This window comes from Vombatus ursinus, unplaced genomic scaffold, assembly GCF_900497805.2.
Source record: "Vombatus ursinus unplaced genomic scaffold, bare-nosed wombat genome assembly UNPS02014798.1, whole genome shotgun sequence".
Taxonomy (NCBI): Eukaryota; Metazoa; Chordata; class Mammalia; order Diprotodontia; family Vombatidae; genus Vombatus; species Vombatus ursinus.
Genome location: NW_020954576.1, coordinates 20461657 through 20486829, shown reverse-complemented (window position 1 = coordinate 20486829; position 25173 = coordinate 20461657). Strand labels below are relative to the sequence as shown.

Genomic DNA, 25173 nt, shown 5'->3' with positions numbered 1-25173 from the left:
GGATAAAAATCCAAATTAGCTAGAATACTGATATCTGTGGAGCAAATTAACTGATCCTTTAACTAAATTTAAGTCATCTGATGGCATCTGACTAATACCGTCTGAGGTGTCCTCTCCTTCTCTGGCCTTCCCATAGCTCTACCCTGTTTTATCTTCTTCCTCTCCCACTTCTTTACCTTTTCTTACTCCTTTGTCCTCACCCCTGACTTTCCACCCTGCCTTAATTCTTTCATCTTCAGTTCCTTGGTCCCCTTCTACTCCTTTGCTCTTGTCCCCATCTTTCTATCCTGCCTTGACAGTTTCTTTCCCATTCCTGTATCCTTTTCTACCCCAGTGCACCTTTTTTGGCTACCTCTCCTTTATTCTTGAGCATTCTCCACTAGCTGTAGCTCTTTTTTCACCTCCTCCCTCTCTTCTGCTTTCTGTCCCTCCATCTTACTCACCCCCCCGTCTTGACTAAGCTTGAGTTTCCCAAAGAAGAGAGGGAGGCTACAAGCGTCTTCTCTCTTCAAGAAACTGATAGTCATGATTGTAAGCAATGTGGTTCTTCTTAGACAACTAGCTGTGCTAGATGCTGAGATTTGCCAGGAAGATAACCATCACCTATTACTGGAGCTTCACCAAAGAGGCCAGAAAGTCTCTAAATCTAAAGTCCAATGCTACCTCTCACAGGTGGAAGATTTGAGATTTATCCTGGCTGCTAGGTCGCATTCCGTTTCTCCTAAATGCATTCAGGCTATCCAACAACTCTCTGTACCCTCCACTAAGTGGCAGCTGAGGGCCATCTTTGGAGCAGCTGGATACTACAGACAATGGATAATTTTGTTCAGTGACATTACTCTTGTTGCTCTAAAAACTGTGCTCCAAAAACCTTTGCAGCTAGATCAACATCTCTTAACTCTGTTGGGAATTCAAAAAGGCCATGTTATCTATACCTGTATTGGGACTCCCAATAGGTCCTTCACTCTTTTTATATGTGAGCAGGGGTAGGGGGGTAGTTTCTGGTGTCCTAACTCAAGCATTAGGTCACACTCTGAGCCCAATAACTTATTATTATGCTCAGTTTGATGCTGAGCCATAGCTCAGCCATAGCTGCCACTGCCCTTTTGGTGGAGAAGGCTTGTGATTTGGTTTGGGGCTCCCCTTTGATAAAGCAATGCCATCATGAAGTTGAGTCACTCTTACTCTATCAGCAGACTCAGGCCTTCTTAGATCAGAGACTCACGAAATACGAAGTGACTTTGCTGAGTAATGAAAACACCACTCTCAAGTGCTGTGCAGTCTGCCACCCTGCCATATTGCTGCCTGATTGACCAGTCTCTGGAGAGTCATTACATAACTATGCCTCTGTAGCAGACAAGACTGAAAAGCCCTGTAATGATCTTTCTGATACTCCTCTGGAGAACTCTGGCTTTATTTTCTACATGGATGGGTCATCTGTAACGAGAGATGGCCCCCACCATACTGGTGCTGATATAGTTTCTGAGTATGATATCTTCAGGGCAGCTCATATGCCTTCTAATCTCAGGGCTCAGGCTGCTCAGCTCATGGCCCTTATGTAACCAGGTGTATCATCTGGCCAAAGGAAAAAGGGCCCTAATCTATACAGACTCAACATATGCATTTGATGTCTGCCGTGCTAGCTACAGAGGGAATTTTTAATATCTGCTGGTAAGGTCATTGCAGATGTGGGATTCATCAAACATGTTTTGTCTGCCCTGGAATTTCCCACTGCCCTGGCTGCTGTTCCCTGTCCCCATAGGAGGGACTGACCATGCTAATGTCTCTGTCAAGCAAGCATGCTGTCTTCTGGTGATAAGAACTTCTCTCTTTCCTATGATAACTCTGAAGTGGAAAAGTGGAAACAATTGTATAAAGCAAAATAGGTTTTAAGGGTCCGGGTGTCTTTGGAGGACAAACCATTCCTTCCCTGGAGTTTCTATCATGAGGTATGTCTATTTGTTCACAGGAAGGGACACTTTGGAACTCAAGGAATTATGGATTCCATCAGGAAGATTTGGATTGCCCCAGGTTTCACCAACATAGCTGCCCGTATATGGGCCTTTTTGACTACTTGCCAGGCTTATAACCAACATGTCTTCCACACCCAAGCCTATGGTGGGCATCCCTCAGCTTATACACACTTTGAGCATTTACAAATTGATTTCATTTGTATGCCCAAGGCTGGACAGTGTAAGGTATGTCTTGTTATCATTCACCTGGTTCATTTGGTGTGTAAAGACCACAGGTAGATTTGTTGCTAAAATATTCCTGAAGGAGATTGTCTCTCACTTTGGCCCACCGACCTGAACTGACTCTGATAGAAGCACTCAGTCCTGTAGTAGACCCATTCTATCCTATCCCAAATCTACTCTTTTCTAGGAGTGACTCCATAATTCCACACACCTTACCATCCTCAATCTCAGGCCAAGTTGAGAGAATGAATAAGGAGTTTAAAATAACAATTGGCAAGTTGGGCATTGAGATTCATATAAAATGGCCTGATGTTCTCCTCCTAGCATTGTTCTATTTGTGCAGCAGGCCCAAGGGGGAAATTACATATATCTGCTTTTGAAATGTCTTTTGGACAGCTCCTCCCACCCCATCCAAGAGAAACCTTTTCCCCTAGTATATGCATCATTACTAGGAGGAAATACCTCTGTTGCTTCCTATATACAGGAATTACAAATTAGGCATGACCTAGGAGCAGCAGCAGCCCAGGCTGGACCTTTGGACTTTTCCCTCTATGATTTACAGCCAGGAGACAAGGTCTCCATCAAAAACTTCTAGTGAATTAGTGGGACTCAGGATGCTTGTGAAGGTATTATATTCAGGCAGGCTCATAAGATCTTATCGGGCCTACTGACTGCATGTTGTAAAATTCTAAAATACTGAAGTTTAAGAACTCAGAACTAAGAAAATAGGATCCTTTCTCTGAACACTTGTCAATAGTGGGGTGGGGCAGGATTTACAAGTTTACTATATAAAAGGGTGATTTTTCATTTGAGAAATGTTGGCTCTCACTTATGAAAATTATGAAAATGTATAGGGTGTTTTAAAGATGTCACTTTAATACATTAATATGAGTCAACAATCACATCTTTGCTATATGTCTGAAACTACCAGATGTAGTTAGTTTTAATTTATAAGTAAGGGTTAAATGTGCCAGCCCTGGATTCAGGAAGACTATCTTACTGGGTTCAAATCTGGCTTTAGACACTTCCTAGCTGTGTGACCCTGGGCAAGTCACTTAACCCTGTTTGCCTCAGTTTCTTCATCTGTAAAATGAGCTGGAGAAGGAAATGGCAAATCACTCCAGTATTCTTGCCAAGAAAACCCCAAATGGAGTCACGAAGATTCAGACACGACTGAAATGACTGACCAAAAAGAATAAATGACATGTTACTGTTAGGAAAACATCAGAAATAATAATATTCAAACCCTAATAGGTGACTAGTGAAATTTTGCTATTGGTAAAAACTCTAATATTGTTTTGATTACAAGGATGGTTGTCTGAATTATCATGAAGCCAATAAGAGAAAATGGCATGTGCTGCAGTCTGAGAACTTCTACAGGTGGATGTCTGTCCTCAGGTAAAGTTAAGGGGACAACCTTTTCATGGCCTAAGATGGGATCCTCTTGACTCAGTTTCTCTATTGTGTTATTTCCTTTCTGAATGGGAAATTTCCCCACCTAGTTAATCATAAGCCTGGCCTTACTACATGATTGGCTGTCAGATATGACTAGTGCCTGGAATCAAACAGAGTTAAGGCAGTTTTCTCCTTGTTATGGTTTACGTGGGGTCTGTCTATATCCTCAAGGGGAAGAGTCTTGATGGTGTTATAACTATGTTCCTCCCTTTACTTTCATAGCAAATTTCTATAATCAGGCAAGGTGAGCAGTAGAAGTTTTGTAAGTATGTTACTAGATCTGTTAATTAATAGATTCATATTGGAACATCTCTGAGTTACTATAATAGGATGCAAATGTGAAACTCTTACAATTTTAATCTGTATTTGTGTTTAGCTTATAATACAGGGATGATGCCCTCCTCAGGGAGGAATTAGAAAAAGATATAATGTAAAAGTTTCCTAATTAAATGGAATAGTAAATTTTGAGAAAGTAACAGGATTAGGGTATATACATATGTATATACCTAGGATATATATTTATTCTGTGCTATTTTTAGGATAGATATATATGTATACAATTGGCTTCCAAATGTTTCTAAATAGAAATGTAGGCTTTGAGAATGTTTTGGTAATAAATTCTCAAAACTGGATTAAGGATTTTATATGTAAAATTGTACTGATAATTGTAAAGAAAGTGAAATTATTTCCCCATTTTAAAGTATTTGTCTGATAATTCTGAAAGATAGAAAAGGGTTCATTTAACAAGTTAGACCATCATGAATTTTTAAAAAAACGATTGTTATATCAAGTACATAATTTAGCTAAAGACAGAAACAGCGAGTAATATATATAAAAACTGAAATTCCCTAAAGCTTCACATCAATTATGGGTTCCTAGTTTGATGTTCTTATAGTTCTGTTGTTAAAAGGATCAGAACCATAAGGCTCAAACTGGTTTTACCACATGAACTAGTTACTGGAAAACCAAATCTAAGAGATTGTGCTAAAATGTATTAAGTCTTGTTATTGAAGATGTTAGGAGAATTATCTAGGAATATCTACATGTAACTTAGAAGGAGCCCCCTTCAGAGCAGTCCTGAAAATGAGGCCTATTCCAGAAAGTCCAAGAAAAGGTATTTCCAGGGACCAGACAACTACATGAAACATCTGGGACTCAAGAAAAAAATGTGCTGATTAAATGGACATTGGGACAGTGGGACATAGGATACAAAGAGACTTCATCTTATTTAATATTGATGATCACCATTGTATGCTTTAATCTTTTGTTTCTTGGTGTTTATGTTTCCTGAGATTTCTTGGTTACCTTGGTGACATGTCTCCCCTCTCAAAAAGAGTCCATTGTGAGCCCTCTAAGTAGTTTGATTTGTAGCCAGACTTACTTTACCTGTACAATCTATTTAACAAGGTTTGTATGTTATCATTATTGTTCTTGGACTCTGTGTTAGCTGTTGTACTATGTTGTAGCTATATTGTAGCTATGCAAAAGGATGCTTTCCAGTGGTCTTTTCTTGGTTTTTGTTTTCTCTTTTTTCAGTTTTTCTTTTTCTTTTTTTCTTTATTCTCTTTTCTTTTGTTCTTTTGTTCTTTTTTTTTTTGGCTAGTCAATGGAATTAAGTGACTTGCACAGGGTCACACAGCTAGTAAGTGTCAAGTGTCTGAGGCCAGATTTGAACTCAGGTCTTTTTACAGTGGTCTTTTCTTGGTACATAATGTTGATGGTGAGCATGAGCACATTAAAAACCTTATAAATTTGACTTATAGATAAGTGATCTATGGGGGGAGTGGGTTGGCCCCTCCTCTCATGAATCAAAAGTATGAGGGGGATTGAGATAATTGTAGAAACTGGGAGAACCACATTGACTCCTTCTTGTGACTCAATTCTGGATCTATCTTGGTTCCCTTTCCTATTTCTGTCTTGTAAGAAAACTTTATTCAATTATGGGAATTGAGAGAAAACTTTATTGCATTGTTTGAACCTAGACCTGCATGGCTGGGAAGCTGGACCACCTCTATCTGCTGCTTAGAGACCCTTAACTAAGGACCTAGGTTATGCTGACCAGAAACCCAGTCAGATCCAAAGATTAATGCAAGGAGTTTTCTCACCATTATACATCTCAAGCAACTTTTACGTCTTATCTGAAAACTGGCCTCATACTAGCCAATCAGTTACTTTTCCCTCCCTACTCAGAAAGCCCCTAATCTTTCCTCCAATTAGAAATCAGATGACCTAATCTTGTATCCTGGTTATATCCTGTTAATTGTTTTCTTTTAATGCATAAAAATCTGCCTCCTCCTGTATTTTGGGTCCAGTGCCAAGCCAAGGAGGCCTGACCCCAATTTGTTATGCAATTGACAGGTATTTCTTAATCAAGTGACATACTCAGAACCTTGAACTTTGGTTTCCATGGTTATTTCATATTTCACTGATCACAGCAGGGATGGGAAGCTAGTTTAGGGAACACAAAATGAATGATCCACATATGAAACATAAAAAAAATTGAACTTGAACACATAGAAGTATTAATGAGATCAGGTGAGATAATGTATGTAAAATACTTTGCAAACTTCAAAGTGCTATATAAATGTTACCTACAAAGATTTTTAAAAGTTTTTACCTTGATAGGAAATACCACAGAAAGCAATCACTAGCACGATCCACAAATAAATAGCGTTCCTCAGCTTCTGGTGGCTACCAAGAAATGAAGGAGAGATGGAAATGAAGCTCTGAGCTAATTTTAAAATAAAAACAATATTAGGAATATAATCTTAATCCCTATTTTCTGGATGAATAATTTAAGTAATAGAAAAACTAATTATTCAAGATGACCAAAACAAATAGACAAATTCCAAAATGTAATCAAGAAATTTAGAAATTATAGCATTATAGCATTTATAGAGATTCTTTAGTCACTGACAAGAAAAGTAATCTCTTCATCAATAATAAATACAAAATAGTTTGATGTTCACTATGGTCCTCTTTTCCATATAACACTGTGGAAGAAAGATGTGAAGGAACTGGAAAGAAATGGGAAAAACGAGAAGAGAATCTTAAAAAGTAAAAGGAAGAAGGGAAATTCCAGTCTCCTTGGAATCTAGCTCTTTTTGCTACATTTAATAAGCCAAGTGACCTGAGACAAGTCCCCTTTGAAGTTCTATTTCTCCATTTGTCAAATGAGGGGGTTGAGTTAAGTGACCTCTAAAGACCCTATTAGCTTCAATATTGTATGATTCCAAGTAAACCTTCCTGATTCCAGCCCAAAAAACTAAGAGGCTGCCCCGGAATCAAAGAGAAGAAGCAAGGGAAGCATGTGTATAAAGTTTTCAATACTGCCAAATGACCCATTAGAACAAAACCAAACAAAATGTATTTTAAGAAATATGTATTTTATTAGAAAAATAAACAAAGCATTTGAATTCTAGGATATACTTCTAATGGTGTCATGGTGGTGAAGTGGTGTCATGCTGGTAAGCAGGACTGATTGGGTATGGGCCAAGCTGAGATCTATGCCCCTCACCCTAAAGAAAAATTTGGGTCTCGTTTGTCTACGGGTCCCCCAAAACCCTTAAAATTTCCTTGAACTCACTTACCTGGTCAAGGAAGTCTAGCAGTCTCCTGATTATTATTTCTATCAACTGGTTCTTTGATACCCTAATTAAGCCCAGTCCCCTATTGTCTATAGCCTTAGGTTATATTTCCCATCCTGGATCTTATCCAGACCCCATTCAACCTCTTCCTTATCTTCTAGGCCCTATATTCCAGTTCTCTGTTACCCTAATAAAGCCTACCCCTTCACTGTCTATTCCTGATGACTCCATTCAACCTTTCAGACACTCCCATTGGGATACTCCCAGGACCCACACCAGTCACCCCATCTTCAAGATCCTCCCTAAATTCCTCCTCCAGTACGGGCCACTCCCATCAAGAAGCCCCTTCTCCCAGCCCCCCCAGTCACCCCAAAACTACTTGCCCACTCCCAGATCTCTCCCATAGTCTTTCTATATATAAGATCCATCCTGGCCACCATTTACGGGCTGATACTTCCTCATGACTGCTTGTCTAAGGGTCTGGCCTGCCTGGCTCATCTTTTATAAACCTTGTCTTCAGCTGAAAGAAGATTTGGGTTGAATTCTTTTGGGCGGGACCTGCATGTAGTGATTTTGGGGTTCCAGTACCCCTAGCATCTACTCCTCAACAGGATGGTGGGGCTGTCAGTTAGTCTTACTCATTCCCACCATTATGTGGTCTGATATACTCCTCCCTTTGGGTCATTCATTCAGGGAAATCTCCCTCTCTCAGTAGCGACTTTCTTTTTCCACTGGAAATAATGAGAGGAAAATGGTGAGGGCCCCATTTCAACTCCATCTTGGCTTGTCAGGCTACTCTATCCACTGCTTTTCACCCAATGCTTAGGGATCCCAGTCTAAGTAATCTCTCTCTGCCTTGGGAAGTTTAAAATGAATTAATAATTTTCTCCAATTGCTCTGAGACTCTAGCCAGAGATAGCGTTCTGGCCAAAAGTAGCTTTAAATCTGTCTTTCTCCATCCAGGCACTCACCAGTTGCCTTTCTCTGTCAGCATCTGAACAATGACACGTTATCAGTGAGTAATTAGTGGCCAACTGCAACGAACACAATTGCTTGCTTGAGAACAAGTAAGCAGAAAGTTAAACATACTTTTTTTTCTTTTTTTTTTTTAGGCAATTGGGGTTAAGTGACTTGCTCAGGGTCACACAACTAGTATCAAGTGTTTGGTCTGAGGTCGGATTTGAACTAAGGTCCTCCTGACTGCCCCCTGAAAGTTAAACATACTTTTAAGAAAGAGATGGGATCATCAAGCACACAGCTTTTCAAAAAAAGAGGGAAGGAAAGGAGAGAAGGAAAATGGAGAATCACCACCTTGATCTTGCCCTTTCAATGGATATCAGCAAAACAATATCTGCTAAGAGATATGCTTTGTGGTTCTGGCAACAGCATCAATGCAAGCCTCTTTCCTACTTCCATTGTGAATTCCCCTCTAGTGGCTTTAGCTTTTGTGACTTTACATGGCTGTTCCCTTCTTTGCTCTCTTAGTTTTTTGTGGCTTCTTGATTTCTCTTCCATACAAGTCTAAAGTGGTGGAGGATAAGCCTACCAAAATCAGTCTTTTTCCAGTATTAAGATCGGGGCAAAATTTCCCTGAGTGGTTTGGGGGGTGAGAGGGAGGATCTAAGAGACTTCTAATGAACCATTAGGCTTTCATTTCCATTATCCTGATTTTGTCTATTGTCAAGGGGCACGGCAAGATAGTCCTACCTACTATTCTCTCATGATGTTAAATACATTTTCTTGTCAAAGTTAGCTCTTTGGAAGTGAGTGTGTGTGTGTGTTCACTAGAAGGATGAACATCCTATCCAAGGATACAGGATCTAATATGTATTTGATACGAAAAAAATTCACAAATGAACAAATAAAAGCATTCCTATAGTACTACATTGTCTTCAATAGACAAGCTGGAAGTTAGGGGGTGAGGAGGACCATAGGTAACAGAGGGAGCGATAATAAAAATTAAGAATTCTTTTAATCTTTGACAATAGTTCCTTAGACATTGAATGAATCACCAGTGTTGGAATCAAAAAAGAAGAAAAATTCAAAATCCGTCATCCCTATTATCTAAATATTAAAGAAACAGAAAGAAAACTATACTGCACCTATCTTGTTTATTTTTTAGTCACCCACGTACTGAAAATAAAGATTGCTAACTGCAGATGGGAAAAAATTCTCAAAGCTTAGGCACAAGTGGTTGGGTACCTGAAATTAGATATATGTTGTAGTGGCTGCTCTTCCTTGTACTGTATTTGTGAGCAGAGCATCAAAGCAAAAACAGGTCAAAGGAATGCATAAAAGAAAGGAAAAAGAGAAATTGCAAACAGGATTATGTGCTAAGAAGTTGTTTTTCCTTTTTCCCTTTCACCTAAGTGTTTTGGAGTCTATAGCAGGAAAACAAGGGAGATTCCCATTATCACCCACCAATGAATGAATAAAAGAGTATTTCAGGACTTAATAGGGGCCAAGAAATGCGCTAAGTGTTGGAGATACAAATAGAAAAGACAGCCTTCGCACTCAAGGAGTTCACATTCAAAGAGGGGAGAACATGACATATTGAATGATTCAGCCGCAGGGCTAAGCCTTCTTTATAGTTCTACTACTATCATACTATACTATCATACAGTTCTACTACTACGTATCACTACTATCATAGTGCCAAGGCAGCAAAAAACCCCACAAAACACAATTCAGTCTTTGTATATCAATAAAATTGGCTGTGCTGCAAGCATGAGAGCTTATTAATTTTTGCCCAATTTAAAAATACTCAAAGTAACTAAATTATTAAAGTACAAGTAATACAGTCTCATAAATAAAATTTTAAATTCTTAGCATATGACTATAAAGTAATGCAAGCAATGTTTTACATTACAAACAGTCTCATTTCTTTATAGCCAAAATGCAGTCTATAGCTAACATTGAAAAACTGTAGTTATTCAGAAAGAAGACATTGTAAGATTTAACAAGTAAAAATGGTTTCTCAAGATTTTAAAAATCTTAGTTAAAGTCAACTTACCTTATCTTTAATTATGGGTTTTATGTTATGAACACCTTCAGTGAAACAGAACATTTCTGTGTTTGGTGCACTAAAGTAAAAAGAAAATTTACAATCTGTTAAACCCTTTCCTTAAATTTTAATATGAACATCTAATATTTATTGCAAATAAATAAGCACATTGACTAGATGATCTCTAAGGTCTCCCCTTTCAGTTCTAAATTGAAGAACCTCTGGTTTTTTAATTTTTTTTCTTTTTATTGTGAACTTGACACATTGCAACAAAAAATAAACATTTTCTTATGCACAGAAAAGGTTTGCATATGAAAGTGAGAATCTCTACTACCTATAACTTGGGCTTTGCTTTCTTTTTTTTTTTTTTAAGAAATAATGGAAGAAGAGAGAAATACACATAATTTAACCTGGTTAGAGATAAAAAATCTCTACTCTGAACCTAAGGGGGAGAGTATGCTACCTTATTATTATGATTTTATTAATAATTTCAGTAACTTCCATAAATAGTAGAAAAGGACCATGTGAACAAGATCATTTCACTCTTGGGCTAAAAGAAATCTTTCTTGTAACCAAACCAGGTCATTTGGAAGGCATTTTTAAAACCTCCCCAAAAGACTTTATTTGTGAAAAATTTCCCTGACACTGAGTCTTCATGACATGAAGCTCTTCCTCTCAATTAGCCCATTATGATTTCTTTAAAATGTAGCCTTGTAGTTTTGTAAGTGTATGATTTTGGAAACTCAGCATTTAATCTCAGCCTGGCTTAGTTTACCTATAGAGTCTGTTTAACTATGTTTGTTTCCTTAGAGGAGGTATGAGATTATGATTCTTCTTAACTAAGTTTGTTCAACTTTTATGACATTATTTTCTTCAATAAGTATTTATAATTATTGTATAATTTTTTCTCCTGGTTCTGGTCATTTTATTCTGCTTTAGTTCATATAAGTCTGTCTAGGTTCTCTGAATCATCCCTTTCATCAATTCTTGTATTCATATACCACACATAATTTGTTCAACCATTTCTTAATTGATGGGCACTCACTTTGTTTCTTGTTGTTTGCTAAAACAAAAAGTGTTGCTATAAGTATTTTTGTACTTATGTTCTTTCCCTTTTTGATTTATCTCTTTGAGGAATAAGACTAGAAGTTCTTTTTTTGGGTCAAAATACTGCATGCACAATTCAGTGACTTTTTGGATATAGCTCCAAACTGCTTTCAAGAAAAACTTACAGTTCTACTAACAGTTCATTAATGTGCCTCTCTGTTTTTGATAATCTGATGAGAATGAATAGAACTTCAGAGCTCTTCTGCTTTGCACATCTCTTATTATTGATTTGGAATATTTTTATTTGGTTGCTGATAGCCTGTTTTTCTTCTTTTGAGAACTACCTTTTCATATCCTTTGAAGATTTACCTTTTGGGTAATGGTGGTTCTTAAATATTTGTATCAATATCCTTATATTTTGGATATCAGATCTTTGAAAGAGAAATTTGCTGAAAATATTTTTCCCCAGCTAATTATTCCCCCACTAATTAAAAATATGCTGCTTTAGTTTGTACAAAGTTTTTAAATTTTATATTATCAAAATTGTCTATATTACGTTCTGTGAGCCTTTCTATCCTTTGCCTGGTCAATAACTCTTCCTTCATTGATAGTTATGAAAGGTTTCCCTGATTCTCTAATTTTTTTAAACAATTTATTTATTAATTTTTAGCTTTCAACATTCACTTCCACAAGATTTTGAGTTTAAATTCTCTCCCTCTCCTCTCCTCCCTCCTCCCTAAGACAGTGTGCAATCTGATATAGGATCAACTTATACATTAATATTAAGCATATTTTCACTTTAGTCATGATATAAAGAATTAGAACCAATGGGAGGAAACACAAGAAAGAAGAATTAAAACAAAACAACAAAAGAAAAGGAGAGCAAATAGTATGCTTCCATCTGCATTCAGATTCCATAGTTCTTTCTCTGGATGTGGATAGTTCTTTCCATTGTGAGTCTTCTGGAGTTGTCTGAGGTCCTTGCTTTGCTGAGAAGAGCTAAGTCTATCAAAGTCAGTCATCGCACAATGTGACTGTTACTGTGTACAATGTTCTTTTAGTTCTGCTCATTTCACTCAGTATCAGTTCATTTAAGTCTTTCCAGGTTTTTCTGAAGGCTGCCTGCTCATCATTTCTTATAGCACAATAGAATTCCATTGCATTCATATACCACAGCTTGTTCAGCCATTCCCCAATTGATGGACAACCTCTGAATTTCCAATTCTTGGCCACCACAAAAAAAGCTGCTATAAATATTTTTGTACATGTGGGTCCTTTTCACATTCTTATTATCTCTTTGGGATATGGACCTAGAAGTGGTATTGCTGGGTCAAAGAGTAGGCACAGTTTTATAGCCCTTTGGGCATAGTTCCAAATTGCTCTCTAGAATGGTTAGATCAGTTCACAACTCCACCAACAATGCATTAGTGTTCCAATTTTCCCACATCTTTTCCAACATTTATCATTTTCCTGTTTTGTCTTGTTAGCCAATCTGATAGGTGTGATGTGGTACCTCAGAGTTGTTTTGATTTGCATTTCTCTAATCAATAGTGATTTAGAGCATTTTTTTTCACATGACTATAGATAGCTTTAATTTCTTCCTCTGAAAACTGCCTGTTCATGTCCTTTGGCCATTTATCAATTGGGGAATGACTTGTATTTTTATAAATTTGACTCAGTTCTCTATACATTTTAGAAATGAAGCCTTTATCAGAGACATTGGTTGTAAAAATTGTTTCTTAGCTTTCTGCTTCCCTTCTAATCTTGGTTGCATTGGCTTTGTCTGTGCAAAAGGTTTTGAATTTAATGTAATCAAAGTCATCCATTTTGCCTTTCATAATGTTCTCTATCTCTTGTTTGGCCATAAATTCTTCCCTTCTCCATAGATTTGATAGGTAAACTGTTCCTTGCTCTCTCAATTTGCTTATAGTATCTGTCTTTATATCTAAATCATGTACCCATTTTGATTTTATCTTGGCATAGGGTGTAAGATGTTGGTCTGTGCCTAGTTTCTGCCATATTATTTTCCAGTTTTCCCAGCAGTTTTCATTAAATAGTGAGTTCTTATCCCAGAAGCTGGAGTCTTTGGATTTATCAACTAGTAGGTCAGTATAGTCATTGACTATTATGTATTGCATACCTAGCCTATTCCACCTGATCCACCACTCTATTTCTTAGCCAGTACCAAGTAGTTTTAATGATTGCTGCTTTATAACACAATTTAAGATTTGGGACAGCTTAGCCACATTCCCTTGCATTTCTTTTCAGTAGTTCCCTTGATATTCTGGACCTTTTGTTCTTCCAGATAAATTTTGTTATTTTTTTTCTAGCTCTATAAAATAATTTTTGGTAGTTTGATTGGTATGGCACTAAATAAGTAAATTAATTTAGGTAGAATTGTCATTTTTTTATTATATTAGCTTAGCCTACCCATAAGCAACTGATATTTTTCCAATTATTTAGATCTGACTTTGTGCAAAAAGTGTTTTGTAATTGTGTTCATGTAGTTCCTGAGTTTGTTTTGGCATGTAGACTCCTACATATTTTATAATGTCTACAGTAACTTTAAATGGAATTTCTCTTTTTATCTCTTGCTGCTGGGCTTTGTTAGTAATATATTGGAATGCCAATGATCTATGTGGGTTTATTTTATAATCTGCAATTTTGCTAAAGTTGTTTATTATTTCAAGTAATTTTTTACTTGATTCTCTAGGATTCTCTAAGTGTACCATCATATCATCTGTGAAGAGTGAGAGCTTTGTTTCTTCTTTGCCTATTCTAATTCTTTCAATGTTTTTTTCTCCTCATTGCTTATAAGCTAACATTTCTAGTATAATATTGAATAACAGTAGTGATAATGGACATCCTTGTTTTACCCCCAATCTTACTGGAAATGCTTCTAGCTTATCTCCATTACATATAATGCTTGCTGATGGTTTAGATACTATCTATCATTTTAAGGAAGACTCTATTTATTCCCATGCTCTTTAGTGTTTTTAATAGGAATGGGTGCTATATTTTGTCAAAAGCTTTTTCTGCATCTATTGAGATAATCTTATGATTTCTGTTAGTTTTGTTGTTGATATGGTCAATTATGCTGATAGTTTTCCTAATATTGAACCAGCCCTGCATTCCTGACATAAATCCTGCCTGATAAGTTGTTGTAATCTCTTTGCTAACATTTTATTTAAAAAATTTGCATCTATATTCATTAGGGGAATTGGTCTATAGTTTTCTTTCTCTGTTTTGACTCTTCCTGGTTAAGGTATCAGCACCATATTTGTATCATAAAAATAATTTGATAGGACTCCTTCTTCATCTATTTTTCAAAACAGTTTATACAGTATTGGAATTAGTTGCTCTTTAAATGTTTGATAGTATTCACTTGTAAATCCATCTGGCCCTGGAGATTTTTTTTGGGAAGTTCATGGCTTGTTCAATTTCTTTTTCTGAAATGGAGTTATTTAAGTATTTTAGTCTCTTCCATTAATCTGGGCAATTTATATTTTTGTAAATATTCACCCATTACACTAAGATTGTCAAATTTATTGGCATATAGTTGGGCAAAATAGCTCCTAATTATTGTTTCAATTTCCTCTTAATTGGTGGTGAATTCCCCCTTTTCATTTTTGAAGCTGGTAATTTGGTTTTCTTCTTTCTTTTTTTAAAAATCAAATTAACTAAAAGTTTATCTATTTTATTGGTTTTTTCATAAAACCAGCTCTTAGTTTTATTTATTAGTTCAATAGTTTTCTTAATTTCAATTTTATTAATTTCTCCTTTGATTTTCAGAATTTTTAATTTGGTATTTAATTGGGGATTTTTAATTTGTTCTTTTTTTTAGCTTTTTTTAGTTGCATGCCCAATTCACTGATCTCTTCTTTCTCTATTTTATTTATGTGAGCATTTAGAGATATAAAACTTCCCCTAAGGACTGCTTTTGCTGCATCCTATAAGTTTTGGTATGTTGCCTCATTATTGTCATTCTTTTGGATGAAGTTATTGATTGTTTCTATGATTTGTTGTTTGATCCACTCTTTTTTTTAAAGGATTATTTAGTTTCCAATTAATTTTTAGTCTATCTTTCCATGGCCCTTTATTACATGTAATTTTTATTGCATCATGATCTGAAAAGGATGCATTTAGTATTTCTGCCTTTCTGCATTGAATTGTGAGGTTTTTATGCCCTAGTATGTGGTCAGTTTTTGTGTAGGTGCCATGTACTGCTGAGAAAAAGGTATACTGCTTTCTATCACAATTCAGTTTTCTCCTGAGATCAACCATATCTAACCTTTCCAAAATTCTGTACATCTCCTTAACTTTCTTTCTTGTTTATTTTGTGGTTAGAATTATCTAGTTTTGAAAGGGGGAGGTTGAAGTCCCCCACTAGTATAGTCCTGTTATTTATTTCTTCCTGTAACTCCCTTAACTTCTTCTCTAAGAATTTGGATGCTACACCACTTGATGCATATATGTTTAGTAATGATATTACTTCATTGTCTATGGTACCTTTTAGGAAGATGTAGTTTCCTTCCTTATCTCTTTTAATTAGGTCTATTTTTGCTTATAATATAATATATTCTATTCCAGCCTTTTACTTTTACTCTGTGTGTATCCCTTGGCTTCAAATGTGTTTCTTGTAAACAACATATTGTAGGATTATGGTTTTTAATCCACTCTGCTATTTACTTCCATTTTATGGGAGAGTTCATCCCATTCACATTAACAGTTATGATTACTATCTGTCTTTCTCTTCATCCTATTTTCTCTCCATTTATGCTTTTCTTTCTCCTTTCTCCCTTTCCCTCCTCACTAGTGTTCTGCTTTTGACCACTGACTCCCTCAGTTCACCCTCCCTTCTATTAGCCCACTCCCTTTTCTTCCCTTTTACCCTTAAAATGGTAGTACCCTGACTACTTCTTCCTTCCCTTTTATTTACCTCCTCCCTTTTCTTTTCTCTTTTCCTTCCTACTTCCTATAGGGTAAGTTAGATTTCTATACTTAATTGATTATGTTATTCCCTCTTTGAACCAAATCTTATGAGAGTAAGGTTCAAACAATGCTCCTTTCCCTTCCTTTTTTCCCTCTACTGTAATAGGTTTTTGTGCCTTTTCATGTGAACCTTTGTGCCTTTTCATTTACCCTTGTCTGCCTCCTCCTTTCCTTTTCTCTCAGTACAATCCCTTAATCAGATCCACTTAATCCACTTAATTAGATTTTTTTATCATCACATCAAAATCAACTTATACCTACCCCCTTTGTCTATGTATACCCCCCTTTAAATGGCATAATAACAATACATTTCTCAAGAGTTACAAGTGTCATCTTCCTTTCTAGGGACGTAAACTGTTTGTCCTTATTAATAACAAGTTTTTTTCTATCCTGTTTACCTTTTTATGCCTCTCTTGAGTCTTGTATTTGAAGATCAAATTTCTGTTGGGCTCTGGTCTTTTTTTTTTTTCCCTCAGGAAGGTCTGGAAGCCCCCTATTTCATTGAATGCCATCTTCTGAAAGATTATGCTGAGTTTTGCTGGAAAGTTGATCCTTGGTTGTAATCCAAGCTCCTTTGACTTATAGAATGTCATATTCCATGCCCTGCAGTCTTTTAATGTAGAAACGGCAAGGTCCTGTGTAATCCTTACTGCGGTTCCACAATATTTGAATTGTTTCTTCCTGGCTGCTTGCAGTATTTTCTCTTTAACCTGGTAATTTTGGAATTTGGCTACAATATTTCTTGGCATTTTCAATTTGGGATCTCTTTTAGGAGGTGATCAGTAGATTCTTTCAATGACTATTTTACCCTCTGGTTCTAGGATCTCAGGGCAGTTTCCTTGATGATTTCCTGAAAGATGCTGTCCAGCCTCTTTTTTTAATCATGGTTTTCAGGTAGCCCAATAATTTTTAAATTGTCTCTCCTGGATCTATTTTCCAGGTCAGTTGTTTCACCAATGAAGTATTTTATTTTTTCTTTTATTTTTTCATTCTTTTCTTTCTGTTTGACTGATTCTCACTCTCTGTAGAGTCATTAGCTTCCACTTGCCCAATTCTAATTTTTAATGAATTGTTTTCTTCTATTAGATTTTGTACCTCCTTTTCCATTTGGCCCTTCTTAGGGAGTTCTTCTCCTCAGTGAGTTTTTGTACCTCCAATTCTGCTTTTTAAGGAGCTGTTTTCTTCAGTGTACTTTTTTCCAGTTGGCCAATTGTATTTTTTTTTTAAGGACTTGGTTTCTACAGTTGATTTTTATCCTTCCTTTTCCAAGCTATTGACTCTCTCTTGCATGCCTCTCATTTCCTTTCCCAATTTTTCTTTTACCTCTCTTATTTGACTTTTAAAATCCTTCTTGAACTCTTCCAAGAAGGCTTTTTTGGCTTGAGACTAGCTCATAGTCCCTTTTGAGATTTCAGTTGTGGGTATATCGACAATGTTGTCCTCTTTTGAATCTGCCTTGATCTTCCCTGTCCCCATAATAAGAATCTATGGTCATTGTCTGTTTCTTTTTGTTCATGGTGTTTGCTTATTTCCTGACTTAAAAGAAAATTGAGCTGTCCTGCTGAAGAGCAGGGGGCACTGACCCAAGCTTCTTGTGCTGGGAGCCTGGGGCCTGGTCACTGGCTTTGTGCACTGGGGCCTCAGGTGCTGACAGTTGGAGGTTGTAGGGTACTGGTAGCTTACCTGTGTTGGGCTGGGCTCAGCAACACCGGAGCTTTGGGGGTAGGGGTTGGGGGGAAGCCTGCTTACCCAGGCCTTGCACTGCTTTCTTTGGCTCCTGCTCACCTGGGCCTTGCACAGGGATGTTTCACTGCTGGAGGATGTCTGTCAACATGGAGCTTTACCTCTTGGAGTTGTGCTTCCCAGAGTTTTGTTGAGGTACTGGGAGATTAAGGTGCTGGAGAATGTCGTTGCACATGGTGGTTTTCTGAGCTGGTGTCTACAGGTTTCCCTACCTGTACTGAGACACTCGGGGGTTCTGGTATTGGTGCTTGCCTGCTCCACCACCCTGGGGTTCAGGATCTCCACCTTGTTTGTTGAGGTGGGGTTTTCTGCTGGCTTGCTGAGACACCTCCTGTTCTGTGCTGCTTCTCTTCCTCCAGAGTGAAAGGGGCCTTTCCCATTAATCTCCCAAGCTTCCTGAGCTATAAGACTGCTGCACTCCATCTTTCTGCTGGTTCAGCTGTTCCAGGGTTTCTTCCTGGGGTGACATGTTCTGGGCTTTTGGAAGTCAATAAGGGAGAGTGAGAGCAACTTACTTCTTACTCTACCATCTTGGCTGCTGGAAGTGGAAGTCCTCTAAATTGTTTATGGGGTGGAAGGTGTGTACAGGAAAGACTAGTACCTCTGGTGTGAGGGCTGCTTTCCATCTTTGGTGTCCACCTGATGCACCTAACTTTCACCTGTGGTTCCAAGAAGCAAAAGTGGCCACCCACCGGTAATCCATTTTGGCAGATGGGCTAAACTAGATTGAAGGTAACCAACGAGTCTCAAACCCATTGGTGAGTTAGGGGGGTATCTACCCCAAGCATGTGAAGACTTCCCCTGCTGAATGAGAACATTTTGTTCCAAGAGCTATGAAGGCAGCTGAAGCAGGCACTGTGGAGCACTTAGCACTTGGTTAAACAATAAAGATGACAAGGTTATCCACTGCATCTTGAGCCATCACCAGTCATCTTGACTCTGGATTGTGATGACTCTGGAAGAGACAACTTTGTGCAACTCTGCCTCACTTAAATTCCAATTTACACATGAATCAAAAGACAACACCCAAACCATTTTATCTTTTTGCCTATCTCAAAGTCCTGTGGTGACAGGCACACAGGTGCAGATACACTGGGAGCTGCAGTCACAACCTTGCACACAAGTGGCCCAGGCCATAGGTCATCTTCTCAGTAGAAACAGCAGTGGGATTCAGCAGCCCCTTGGGTGTTTGAGCAGCCTTTTAAGGATTGCATTGCTCACCTCCTGGTGTGAGGAAGGGGCTGGAAAAAGTGCCTTAAAAATTGGGTGCTTACCCAGCCATGGCCTGATCACTATGGCAGGGCGGGATGCCACCCTGTGGTTGAAATACACAAAAAATCTACAAAAATGTCTGCAAAGATGATTTCACTCACTATCAGTACAAGGAATGTGTGCACACTTATAGACAATACAAAATCCAGTAGATCTGAAAAATGAACAGCACTTGTTGTGAGAGAACTCAGAAGGTATTGCCTCTGAATAAGAGCCCTGAGTGAAACAAAGCTGGCAAATGAAAGGCAGCTTGCTGAAGTGGGAGCTGGATACACATTTTTTCTGGAGTGGCCTCAGTGAGGAGGAACACTGTGAAGCTGGTGTAGGTTTTGCAATCAAAACTAATCTTGTCAAAAAGCTCTTATGACTACCAAAAGGAATAAATGACAGACTCATGACAACGAGATTGCCACTTGCAGAAAAATGCTATACTACCATCATCAGTGCCTGTGCTCCCATCACGATGAACCCTGATGAAGTCAAAGAAAAATTTTATGAACACCTGGAGACTCTCATCATCAATGTGCCAAAAGAGGACAAGCTTATAATTCTGGGAGACTATAATGTGAGAGTAGGTTCAGACTACCAGACTTGGCCGGGAGTGTTAGGGAGGAATGGAGTTGGAAACAGCAACGACAATGGTCATTTATTATTGAAGACCTGTGTATCTCATGACCTAATCATCACTAATACTATCTTCTGTTTACCTAAATGCAATAAAACTTTGTGGATGCACCTTTGTAGTAAACATTGACATTTAATAGACCATGTCATCATAAAGAGAAGAGAGAAACAGGATGTGAGAGTGACGAAGGCAATGTGTGGTGCAGAGTGCTGGACTGATCACAGACTTATCCTCTCCAAACTGAATATTCACATTCAACAAAAGCAGTGGCTCCAAGGCAGAAGAATTAATGTCGACAGATTAGAATGCTTCTCTGAGCGGGAACAGTTCGTTGCTAACTTGGAGGGAAAGTTGAGCTAATACACAGTTGGCAACAATGGAGGAGAAACAGAGTGGGCAGCTTTCAGAGATTTGGTGCACAGCATTACATTTGCTCATCTTGGTCAGAACACTCACAAACATCAAGACTGGTTTGATAAAAATGATGGGGAAATTCAGAAGCTGCTAAATGAAAAACGAGAACTTGACAGGGTTTATCGGGTGGATAGTTTATCCATCTCTGAGAAGGCAGCATTTAATTCCACCAAAAGTAAAGTACAAGTGGAGCTTAGAGATATGCTGGATTCTTGGCTCAGTAAGAAGGCAGATAAATTCAATTTTATGCTGATAGTTACAATCCAAAGCACTTTTATGATGCTCTGAAGGCTATTTATGGGCCAAAGACCTATGGTACATCTTAAATTACTCAGTGCTGATGGAGTCACATGGATTAGTGATAAGGACACTAGAGAGAAGGGCTGAACACTTCCAAAGTATTCTTAACAGATCATCATCAATCAATGCTGAAGCCATTGACCATTTGCCTCCGGTTGAAGTCAGTCCCTCCCTAGCTAAAATTCCATCTGAAGAAAAAGTTTTGAATGCTATTATGCTCCTTTTGTGTAGCAAAGCACCTGGTGTTGGTTCTATTGCAGCTGGGATTTAAAAGGTGGAGGATGGAGTCCATTGCTCATACAAAAGCTGACTGAAAATTTCGAGGTTACATAGCAAGAAGCAGCCATCCTCCAAGAGTACAAGGATGCCTCCGTGTTCATCTCTATAAAGGTAAAGGAAATAGATTGTCCTGTGACAATCGCAGGAGGTTGTCTTTCTTAATCATTGCTGGCAAGATTCTCACCAGAGTCTTCCTTAATAGGCTGATTCTTCACTTGGAAGATGGTCATCTACCTGAGAACCAGTGTGGCTTCAGAAAGGGTCAAGGAACAGTCAATATGGTGTTTGCTACTCCCACAACTCCAGGAGAAATGCCAGGAGCAGAGCAAAGGTCTGTAATGCAATGTCTGTAGATCTGACCAAGGCCTTTGATACAGTCAGTCATGAGGATTTGCCTAGAGTTTATCAGTATTGTATGTCAATTTCATGATAGTATATTTGCCTGGGTTCTGGATAATGGACAATGCTCTTGTGCTTTCCCAGTTGCCAATGGAGTGAAACAAGGCTGTGTGCTTGCTCCCATGCTTTTTAACACGATGTTTTTAGCCACATTTTCAATGCCTTCAATGAAGATGAACATGGCATTAAGGTCAGCTACTTCAGGGATGGTAAATTCTTCAACTTGAAAAGGCTATCAGCCAAGACCAAAGTGGAGGGAGTGTTGATGCATGATTTTTTGTTCACAGATGATTGTGCACCCCATGCAGCCTCTGAAGCTGAGATGCTACAAAATACGGATCGTTTCTCTGCTGCTTGTGCTAATTTTGGCCCAACAATTACACCAAGAAAACACAGGTACTCCATCAGCCAGCACCACACCACCGATATGTGGAACCATTGATTACAGCAAATGGAGAAGTTTTGAAGGCTATGGATGAACTTTGTTTACCTCCTCAGTATACTTTCTAGGGAAGTGCATGCATTGCCAGAGCTAACTCAGTGTTTGGAAGGCTTGGAAGGAAAGTGTGGGAGAGAAGAAGTATTAGGCTGACTACCAAACTGAAGGTCTACAGAGCTGTTGTGCTGACCTCATTGTTGTATGACTGTGAAACCTGGACAGTGTACCCACACCATGCCAGGAAACTGAATGGCTTCCATATGAACTGTCTTAGGAAGATTCTGGAGATCACTTGGCAGAATAAGATACCAGAAAATGAGGTCCTTTCTTGAGCTGAATTGCCAAGCATAAAACTCTGCTGCAGAGAGCGCCACTGTGATGGGCTGGCCACATTGTTCAAATGTCAAATGTACACTTGTTTAAAAGACTATTTTATAGAGAACTTACGCAGGGCAAGCTCTCACCTGGTGGTCAGAAGAAGCGATACAAGGAAATTCTCAAAGTCTCTCTTCAGAACTTTGGAACTGATTGTGTGACACGAGAGACACTGGCACAGGACTGCCCACCATGGCATGCCCTCATCAAAGAAGGTGCTGTGCTCTATGAGCAAAGCAGAATTGAAATAGCTCAAAAGAAACTCAAGGTATACAAACCTGGAAAGCCTGCCCACTCCAAATGTTCACATGGACTATTTGTGCCTGATCTATGGCAGAGCATTCTGAGCTCATATTGGTCTGATTAGCCACAATTGGATGTATTGTAACTTGACTGTAACATAGTGATGTCATTTTGGTCCTCTTTGAGAACAAAATACAACAACCAACCATTTATGGCATGTATTCATTTGGAGCTTATTATGGTATCCAATGTAAAGTATTTATCTAAACCTGATTTCTGCCAAACTGCTAAATTTCCCAGTAGCCTTTCTTGAACATGAAGTACTAGTTCTAGTGAGCACAGTGGTACTATGTTCAGTTGTTTCTGGGTCATATGTTCTTAATGTTTGATTGGTCAACTTTTCTATTAACTAATCAGTACCAGTACATTCTAAATTTGGTACTGCTTGACCCCCAGTATAGCATAGTCTGAGATCTGGTACTGCTAGATAGACTCCCATTATGTCCACTTTTTATTATTATTTTCCATGAGATTCTTCACATTTTATTCAACCAAATATATAGCATTATTGTTTTTCTAGTTCTTTAAGGTAACACTTTGATCATTTGATTGGTATGATACTGAGTCTGTAAATAAATTTTGATAGTATCATCATTTTTGTTATGTTATCATAGACCAACCATAAGCAATTAATATTTTAGCAATTATTAAGGTATGTTTTCACATCTGTGAAGAGTGTTTTGTGGCTATATTTGTATCATTCCTCTATTTCAGTAGCTGAAATTCCAGATTCTTATATAAAATGTTCTTTTTTTCCCTTCTCTTTCTTCCAGCTAGGTTTTGTTGGTAATATACAGGAAGGCTGATAATTTTTGTGGATTTATTTCAGATCCTGCTACTTTGGTGAAGCTATTATTTAATTCTTTCTTTCTTATTAATTATTTTCTCTTGGAGTCCTTAATGTCATCTTCAAAAAGTGATCATTTCGACTCTTTGCCTATGCTAATTCTCTCCATTTCTTTTTCTTGTCTTGTTATTATAACAAGAATTTCTAGAACTATAAAAAATAATAGTGGTGACAAGGGACATCCTTTACTTACCTTTGATCTTACTGAAAAGGCCTTATATTTGAACAGTCCATTTATTCCTACTCTTTTGAATGTTTTTAACATAACCAAGCGCATTTTTTCTAAAAGTTTTCTTCTTTGATATAATCATGTGATTTTTATTGTTATTATCATTGTCTTCTATGTTGATAATTTCCTAATGTTAAACCAACCCTACATTCCTGATATAACTACAACCTGGTCATATTGTAGAATCTTTTTTATTAAGCTGACATAGAATTTTGATAGTATTTTATTCAATATTTTTGTACTAATATTAGAGATGTTAGCCTATAGTTTCTTCTTTACCTGGTTTATCTCTCCATAGTTTAGGTACCAGGGCCATATTTGTGTTGAGATAGTTTGGTAGGATATCTTCTCTCCCTATTTTTACACTCAATTTATATAACATTATAATTAATTGTTCTTTGAATGTTTGATAGAATCCACTAGTTAATCCATTTGGCCATGGAGTATTTTTTTTCCCTTGGGAGTCCACCATGTTTTGTTCAATTTCTTTTTCTGAGATTAGTTTATTTAAACTTAAATTCATTATTTCTTTTTATGTTATTCTGATTTTTTTAATATTTTATAAATAATCATCCATTTCACTTATCAGTTGTATTGGTATAAGAGAGCAAAAAGAAGTTTCTGGTAATTTCTTTTATTTCTTCTTCAATTGTTGTGAATTCTCCAATTTGGTTTTCCTCTTTCTTTTTAAAGTCAGGTTAGCTGGTGATTTATTTTATTAATTTTTTCCTTTTACAAACCACATCCTAATTTTATTAATTTAGTGGTTTTGTTGTTTTCAATTTTATTTCTTCTCTGTTTTTTTTTTTACAATTTCTATTTTTTGGTTTTGATGGGTTTTTATTTGTTGACTTTCTAATTTTTTAGTTGCATGACCAATTAATTCATTGATTTGTTCTTTATATCTTTTATTGGTGAAATTGCTTTACACATATTATCTCATTTGATCTTTATAACAACTCTTGTATTATTATGGCTGAATCTCTGCTTATATCAGTCTTCAATAATTTCTTTCTTATTTTAAAAGTAATTTTTGTATCACAGTTCTCAGGAGTTCCCTTCAAATCTTGGCAACCCCACCACAAAATAAATCTAAATATGCATTAAATACAAGCATATACAACATACATGTGTATAGACATACATATATACATAACTATTTTTATTATAAAAAATCTTACCTTTTGTTTTTAATGGAACAAACCCTTGGGACATCCCATTCTATAAAATCTGGTCCTTCATATTCTAAATGGATCTAAATAAATATAAAAGAAAGAGTAATGTTTATAACATAATTTTAAAGACTTTACTTATTTATTATTAAGACTCTAAATCCAGGTTAGTCTTTTCCTTTTCTACCTCTTAGCTGTCTTACAAGAGCTGGGTATAGACAACTGAAACTGAGAGTTTGGTGCATCAGATATTAATTCTAGAGTCATCAGCATAGCAGCAGTAATTGAAGAAATGAGAATGCATGATCCTTCTAAGAATTTAATTATAGAGTGAGTAGAGCAGAGGGCCCATGACTGATACCTGGGGAATGCCCACACTTAGGGAGTAAGAAGAAGGATCCCAGTGTACAAATAAGATAGAGAAGAAATAGTCAGGAAGCTGGTAGATCATCCAGGTTAGTGGGGTGTCATGGAATCAAAGGGAACAGAATTTCAA

General features: G+C 37.3%; 1 protein-coding gene across 1 annotated transcript in view; it reads right to left on the bottom strand.

Moving 5' to 3' along the window:
• LOC114050108 (cation channel sperm-associated protein subunit epsilon-like) overlaps positions 1 to 18446 on the bottom strand; it is a 190545-nt gene extending 172099 nt beyond the window's left edge. The window contains exon 1 of the mRNA XM_027871681.1: positions 18236 to 18446. Within this exon, the coding sequence (XP_027727482.1) occupies positions 18236 to 18446 (211 nt within the window). The remainder of the gene's footprint in view (positions 1 to 18235) is intronic.
• Between the last annotated feature and the right edge of the window lie 6727 nt (positions 18447 to 25173).